The 8,069-nt window shown below is 37.2% G+C and overlaps 1 protein-coding gene across 3 annotated transcripts; it reads left to right on the forward strand.

Annotated features, from left to right (window-relative positions):
- Positions 1-372: 372 nt before the first annotated feature.
- On the forward strand, positions 373-3,752 carry PSBY (photosystem II BY). Of its 3 annotated transcripts, none has more exons than XM_089821033.1 (2): positions 373-1,021; positions 3,429-3,752. In XM_089821033.1, the coding sequence occupies exons 1-2, from the start codon at positions 417-419 to the stop codon at positions 3,433-3,435; spliced, it is 612 nt and encodes a 203-aa protein (XP_089677159.1). In that variant the 5' UTR covers positions 373-416; the 3' UTR covers positions 3,436-3,752. The 3 variants fall into 3 exon arrangements, with proteins under 3 accessions (XP_089677159.1, XP_089677168.1, XP_089677175.1); XM_089821042.1 differs by having other exon boundaries at positions 3,432-3,752; XM_089821049.1 differs by lacking the exon at positions 3,429-3,752 and having other exon boundaries at positions 373-1,025.
- The last annotated feature ends 4,317 nt before the right edge of the window (positions 3,753-8,069 follow it).

Below are 8,069 nucleotides of genomic sequence, written 5' to 3' on the forward strand. Positions count from 1 at the left end.
AATAGGCTGGACTAATAACATGAATATCAAATTTTCACAAAAGTACATCCAAACCCAAATAAAAACCAGCACACCTCCAATTAAGAAATGGCTTAGGAATGCAGATTTTACACTAAACATATGCTACGCATACTCTCCCCCTAACTGAGCCGCCTCCTATCAACTTAATTCTGAGAGAGTAGACAATTGGGCAGATGAGGCTTAGTTGGCAACAGTAATGCCACGTAACCAGAAATCTTATCCTCACAGCCAATCACACAGTGGATGAAATCCAGACAGCCACCCAAATCCCCACCAAAGCAAAGAAAGGAAGGACAATGAAAATCAGAAAAAATATAAGAAAATACCCTCCCGCGGAGGACCAGTTTGTTTACCCATCAAAGCTCAATTTTGTACCCGGGTAGAGCGAAAAAAGAATGGCGATGGCAACTGCAGTAGCAATAGCCAAAGGGTCATCCCTAACAAGAGCCCCACATTTCAGCAGACCTCAGAGCTTTCATAATATCAAGAGCCCAAAGCCCCTTTTTCTACAAACCAGGCGCTTTACAACCTCTGCTGCAGCAAAATCAGAACATGTGGTCTTGGCTCCGCTGGTGGACCCTGCCACAGCCATGGGGGCTGCATTCATGGCTTCACTGAGCTCATGTGACTCTGCTTTTGCGGCGCAGCAGGTGATGGATTTGGCGGCCAATGATAACCGCGGGACTCTGCTGCTGCTTATCTTGGCGCCCGCCATTGGGTGGGTGATCTACAACATTCTGCAGCCGGCGCTCAACCAGATTAACCGCATGAGAAATGTCAAAGGCCTGGTCGCATGCGTGGGCTTGGGTGCTGGTGGCGCTGCCCTGTTTTCTGGCCCTGGCGAGGCCCGTGCAGATGAGGTGCTCAGTTTGGCGGCAGAAGCGGCGGGAAGCGATAACCGGGGACTTCTGCTCCTGCTGGTCATCTCTCCCGCACTTGTGTGGGTGCTGTATAACATTCTCCAGCCCGCCCTTAATCAGATCAACAAGATGCGTTCTGGGTAGGGCACAATATTTTGTTGGCTATAATTTTATTTGGATGGGAAGTTTATAGTACTTAAAGTCTATGAAATGAACTAGCTTAGATGCTTGATTTTCATGGGGGCTGTTTCCTTTTTTGGGTTCAAATTATGTAATGAGGGTTTTAATGGGCTCCCTGCCGAGGTATCCAATACATTAATTAGGGCGAAGTATTAGCGTTTGTTGAAGTTCGTGAGTTCAGCAGGTTCTCAAAGCCTGTCAATATAATTTTGCAAATTCATATTATTCATCGATCAATGCTGTGCCATGAACTCGGGTTTAATTATTAATGTGCATTTAAATTTAGAATTAAACAGTGAAACCTGGGAGCTTGCAACCCTCCAAATTTCGAAGTTCCTGTCCCAGCACTGGGTACTTTGAGTACCCGAGTATCCCCGTGCCCCTATGGCCTTCATTCCACAATCATAGTCACTAGGATGAGTACTTGAATTTCTATTTGAATTTTGATTTTTGAACCCGAGTATGCCAACGTCTGCCATTCTACAACCACACTGTCGTTGGAATGAGTACTTGAATGTCTATTTGAATTTTGATTTTTGAACCCCAGTATCCCCATGTCTGCCATTCCGCAACCACACTATTGTTGGCATGAGCACTTGAATTTCTATTTGAATTTTGATTTTTGTATATTACTATTGGGTATGTACTAGGCTACTACATTGAATGTTCAATGATTCTAGTTTGTGTTGCAATTTTGCAATGTTCAAGTATTTGATTTTGATATGTTATACCAAAACATCATTTCGTAACTAGCATTACAAGTTCTATATATCTAGTATACAGTACCCTTCCCTACCCAACCATCCTCTTGCCTCCCCCTCGCCATTTCCCTACAGTGCTGAATCAAGGTCCATTGTACCCCACCTCACAAACTCGTTCCTGTGTCCCGCCATACCGACGTACCCCACACTAGAACTAAATCGTTCCTGTACGTTTCATATATCATTTTCCTTTCAGCTAAAGAAGAAAATCTAGATTTAGTAGCTTCCCAAGAACCGCTTTCAATCTCACTTGAGGCCTTGGGGGATAGCACTATGTCCAAGAAAGGGTACTGCAGTGGAACAAGTTTACTTGGTTTGTATGAGCCTAATGAACCTTTTCTAAGTACTCTGAACTACTTAGAGGAGCATTTTTCTTGGCAAGGTTTAGCAGTTTTTCCAAAGAAAGGAAATTACTTGGAAAGTTTGAATCTGGCACTCTTGTCGACCTGGTTTTAGCTTGTTACTGAAACTGTGCCTCTTTCTAAGAAGTTTTCGAGACGTTTCCCAGGGAAAGATAGTCTTTGTTTTACCTTTTTCAGTGCAGTAACACTTTTGAATTCTGAAAGGATATGTAAATAAAATGGTCTAAGAGATTTCAAACATTCTTCCTCTTAAGACACATTTTCCAGAGAAAGATAGTGTTTGCAGATCAGTAACACTCATGAACTCTACAAGGACTGAAGTAAATCATTTGGCTTCCAATTATTCCTTTCACTTAGAATACATGTCCTAGGGAAAGACAGTGTTTGTTTTACCATGCAATTCTGTAACACTGGGAATTCTGTAAGAACTACAAATATTCCTTTCATTTAAGATACATGTCCTAGACAAAGGTAGTGTTTGTTTTATTATGTCTTATCTGTAACACTCACGAATTCTACAAAGGCTATGATGTATTATGTGGAAGTCAAATAATTTGCAGAGATCCCAAACATTCCTTTTGCTTAGAATACATTTCCTAGAGAAAGATAGTGTTTGTTCTACCATGCAGTTCAGTAACACATGAATTTTACAAGGGCTCCAATGTATTATGTGAAAGCTAAGTGATCTGTAGAAATTCCAAACATTCTTTTTACTTAGGACACGCATCTTAGAAAAAGATAGCTGTCGTTTTACCATACAATTTTATATCACTAGTGAATTCTATAAGAACTACAAACATTCCTTTCTCTCAGAATACATGTCCTACAGAAAAATCTTGTTTGTTTTGCCATGCAATTCCAGAACACTCGTGAATTTTAGGAGGACTGAAATGTAATAGGTGGAAGCCTAATTGACTGTTGCGATTCCAAACATTCTTTAGAGGAAGGTAGTATTTGTTTTACCTTGCAATTCAGTAACACTAGTAAACTCTATAAATGCTACAATATATCATGTGGAAGCTAGGTGGCCTGCAGAAATATATTCCTTCACTGTTGTATGGACTTTGTTCATCAATTTGAATGCATTGTATACAAGAAGACTGTATTTCTCTGTTGATTTGTACGACTTTAACTCCATATCAAATTTTGTGTATTGGAAACTATTATTTTGGAGTTTCATGTTTCATTCAGCAATGTATATTTGACGCCATCCATTATTCTTACCAAGTGTTTTTGATGTGTAGCAGATAGGGATTAGCAAACCAGGAGACGTGTTTGATGACATTGCAGACAGCTTGGTATAGAGTTAAGACTAGTGCTGTTTTGTTATTATGTGTATTTATTGTAATAATGATCTCTTCTGAATCTTAATCACCTGTAGCAAACATTATATATTCTGTCACAAGAAGTAAGTGCTGACCAGTGGTGACAGCAGACATAATTGGCCACAAGTAGGTGGTCTTTACCCTGGTTCAGATTTAATTTTGCGTCAAGTGTCCAAAGTTTAATTGTATGACTACCCCAACTGTTAAAATGCAATAAAACATTTTCCATCTTTAGTGCTATAATGTTATGTGGATGATATGCTCCACATGGATTGAACTTTTTCTACATACAGCACTGGTAGAATGTATATCTGAAATATAATAACTTGTATTTTTATCTCTGAGGCAACTTAGTTATGGATATATATAATGTTTTAAAATTTCATTTATGCCTCAGTCATGGATATATATAATGTTTTGAAATTTCATTTATTTAGTGATTGATCAATCAAGTTATAAATGTTTATATCTAGATCTAGATTTTTCAATAATATTTTTAAATGTTGCTAATTTTCAATAATTCTATGAATATGATAAACTCAAAGAAAATAGTTTTAAGTATCATATATTTTATAGAAATAATTGTTTAAGAAAAGTATTCTAAAATATATATTAAATTTTCTTAATATTGTTGAAAGATGCTCAATAATGACACATTAAATAATCTAGAAGATGAGTGATTTAAAATTACCTTTGAAGGCATGTGAACTTTTATGTTAAGTTTGATCATGAAGGTGATGGTTAAGTCTAACTTTTTTGTCCTCTATTATTATTTTGGACTGCAGTTTCAGACTTAGGTGCAATCATTGCAGGTCACTTTCTCAATCTATTATTTAGAAAATTACTTTTTGGATCATTTGAATTTTTATTTGGGTTTCTTTTTGATTTGAAAACTAATAGAATGTGTGGTAGTTATATTGAAAAAAAAAGTGTAAATTAAAATAGGAAGACTAGCAGTTCAAAGGAAGTTGCAAGAGAAGACGAATTTACAGTTCATAATACAGACAACTTTATAGAATAATATCAGTTGAAGTGAGTCATGAACTAAAGTCGGAGATGTAAAATACCATACAAATAATGTTGAACATACGTATAAAAGGCATATTACAATCCATAACTATTTTTATATGAAATCAGGATAAGAGGTTGAAGATCTTGAAGGACACTCAAGTGCTGATTGCTAATAAGCTGAAAAACTTGATGTTGGATGCATTAGATTTGATATGACATCTTTAAGCTCTTCTTGGAATTTTCTTGTAGTTAAGAGAAAAGAGATGTAAGCCAATAAAATTTATCAGAGAAAAGTTTTAGAATGCAAGATCCTAAGAATCATATGACTTATTAAATATTGCTTTACAACGAGCTTTCCAACAATGCAATAAAACAGTTTGACGAACTCCTTAAGCAATAACATTGTTTTGAAGCTCAATTTTGAGTAAGGCTTCTTTCCAATTAAGATTATGACACAAAATAGCAGACAAATGGTGAAAATTAGAATGCTCGAAGTTCTTGACAAATTGACAACTCCAAAAAATGTCTTATATCTTCGTGTTTATGGTAAAAAGGACAATTGATGGAACCATAATACATTTCAACTTGCCACCAATTGGCAACTTGTAATGTAGTATTTTCCATGCTATTAATTGTGCTTCAACATTGATCTTTGACTTCTAGATGTGGGCATTAGGTTTGGTCCAAAATTTCTCACTAAACGCGCACTTCCATTTACTGTTCAAATGAGTTTTTATGGGTAGATTAGGAAGCAACTACAAATATATCCTTCTTCAAAGGGAAAAACAAGAAAGGATATGTAGAGAGCCATAACCAGTCTTTGGAAAAGATGCCTTGAATTGGGGTACAAAGCTTCATGGATAGCTCCAATGGCACAAAAGACTCAACAAAGACAAGACAAGAATTATACTTAATTAAATTAAATTTGGATCTAATAATGTCTCATGACAACTAGGTAAGAGTGTTGAAATCCCAAAGATCATCCATCTTATTGATGCCTTTTTTGAACACCAAATATGAGGATTGAGGAAAACCAATGGACAAATGTTGGCCAAGATACAAGATGTGTTTGTTCCACCAAATAGAAGAGGTGGAAACGCTGAAACCATGCTAGAGAGAAGCATCTCTCCAATGTAAAAGATGACAAACCTTTTGCCATGCCTTCCAGATGGATTGGAGATAAGGTGAAGCTTCAATAGAGAAGAATGGAGCATGAAGAATCTTGTCTAACCAACCCAAAACTTGCCATTTGCCTTTAATAGTAGCAAGTTCAATCTTGTGTTGGACAAGAATTTTTCAAGATGCATTCCCTTTGATAACTTTGACAATCCACTTAAGTTGCAAAACAAACCCCTTGACTCCTTTTATCAATTAACCCCACACCACCTTTATGCTTAGCTTGTATGCAATAAGACCAAGAGGTGCATATAACCCTTGACTACCATCCCATTTAGACCATAAGAAACGTCTAATAATTTTAATTAAATCCTCATAACCTTTGTTCGAGGGCATCCAACTAGATGAATGGTAAACATGGGTGTCTAGAATTTTTTTATCAGCAACTTGAATTCTTCCACCCAAGGATAAGAATTTATTACCCCAATTAAAGAGTTTATCTTTGTCACTATTAAGATACCATTTTTACATGTCAAAGAGAGAAACTCTAAGACCAAATGGTATCTCAAGATACCTCATAATTTCTTTATGTCTAATCTTCTTCCATTCTTGTGGTATCCAATGAGGGAGAGGCCCATCACGAATAATTAGAATTCTGTTTACTCATGAGCAAACTTTGAACCAAAAACAACACAATATAATTCGAAAACATCTAGAGTGCCAGCAATTTTTTTTTCTTCTGAATTATGCAAGAATAATAAACTATCATCAATATTGTGTGAATTAATAATAAAGTTATCTTGCGGAATGGATATGTTGAAAGTGAGCTTCATGTTGCGAGCACCTTGTAACATATATCCCAAGGCATCAACTGTAAGCACATATAGATAAGGGGCCAAAGGGCATCCTTGATAGATAGATCTCCATAGAGGAAAGCAATTAGTCATCATATTGTTAATAATGATCCTTGAATTAGCATCTTGAAACAACATTCAAATATGAGCTACTAGTTTAGGACCAAACCCCAACCATTTGAGCATCTTCAAAATAAAGGTCCACCAAATTCTATCACATGCTTTGTCAAAATAAAGTTTGATAAGAATAACATTTTGGGTAGTTTGTTGGGCCCATTCAAAAGTTTCCCAGGCTAAAATCAGACTGTCAAGAATAAATCTGCCAACAATAAAACTAGTTTGTTCAGGTTGTACAATTTCTTGCACAATTGACTTGATTCTATTAGCTAGAGCCATATCAATAATTTTATAAGAGGCGTTTAAGAGTGTGATAAGACACCAACTAAAGATAGAATCTTCCCTTTTTCCTTTAGGCAAAAGTTTAATAATGCCACCATTAATGGATGGACCCAAAGAGCCTCTTTCAAAGGCTTCCAGATATAAGCAATAAAAACCATTTTTAATGTATTGCCACATTACCCTCCAAAATTCCATAGGGTGTCCATCCCTATCGGGGCTTTTATACAAGGCCATCTTAAAAAGAGCATTTTACAACTCCTCCAAAGTAAGGATTTTGTCAAGATGTCAACTATAATCAACATCAATGTGGTGACATATATGAACTATGACAATGTCTTCTAGATAGATAAGATAAGATAATATTATTGATGTCCAACAAAAGACCACAATGAGGATCTATGGGACTAGAAGCTAACATCAAGAAAATAGCAGAGAAACAGAGGACCAAACGGTGACCACAAAAGAGCAAGTACAACAAATGAAGAAGAAGAAGAAAGTAGGAGACATCATGGAAAAGATTAGGCATCCGTCCTTGCAGGGAAAAAGTCCAACAACAATCGATCAGTGCGGCTACCAGAGGCCCTATGATGAAGTTTAGTGCTATGAGAGGAGTGTCGCTGGCGAAGAGGTCCCCTGTGGGGTCTCACAGATTTGGAATGGCCCATATCAGGGAAACTGTACGGATGCTTCACAACCCAAACTGGAGTTACGGGCGAGCAGGTGGTCATAATAAGTTGTGTCTGGGCCTGACTCCTGGGAAATGAAAGCTGTAAAGTATGATCATGAAGTTGCAAGGACTCATGGAGATAAAGCACGATGCAACGTTGATCGGTGTACCTGAAAAAATCTAAGAGGGATCTGCAATCTCTAAATAGATAGTAAAATCTCCCTCTAATTTTGTCGTATATGGGGCATTTGAAAAGAATACGAGTCTCGTATTCTACCTCAACTAAGGTACAAAGTGTGCACACCTGATCCTCTCTAGCAATATGGTGATCGACTTGGATCCGAAGTCTGTTTGAGCCCACCTTGAAGGAGCTAAGGGAGATACGCAGGGCATGTGTCCAATATCTGTGTAAGTACTTAGGGCAAACAATAATCCCATCTTGAATATCTAGGAAGTGCTCAGTGTAGAAAGCCATCCTCAGATGTAATCCCCCTGGAGGATCCACCCAGGTCC

The sequence above is a fragment of the Cupressus sempervirens genome, chromosome 1 (genome assembly GCF_028749045.1).
Source record: "Cupressus sempervirens isolate cs-2001-9-10 chromosome 1, ASM2874904v1, whole genome shotgun sequence".
Lineage (NCBI taxonomy): Eukaryota > Viridiplantae > Streptophyta > Pinopsida > Cupressales > Cupressaceae > Cupressus > Cupressus sempervirens.

Bases quoted from the DNA above. Each gene is read 5' to 3' on its own strand.
- PSBY (XM_089821033.1), top strand. From the start codon at position 417: ATGGCGATGGCAACTGCAGTAGCAATAGCCAAAGGGTCATCCCTAACA.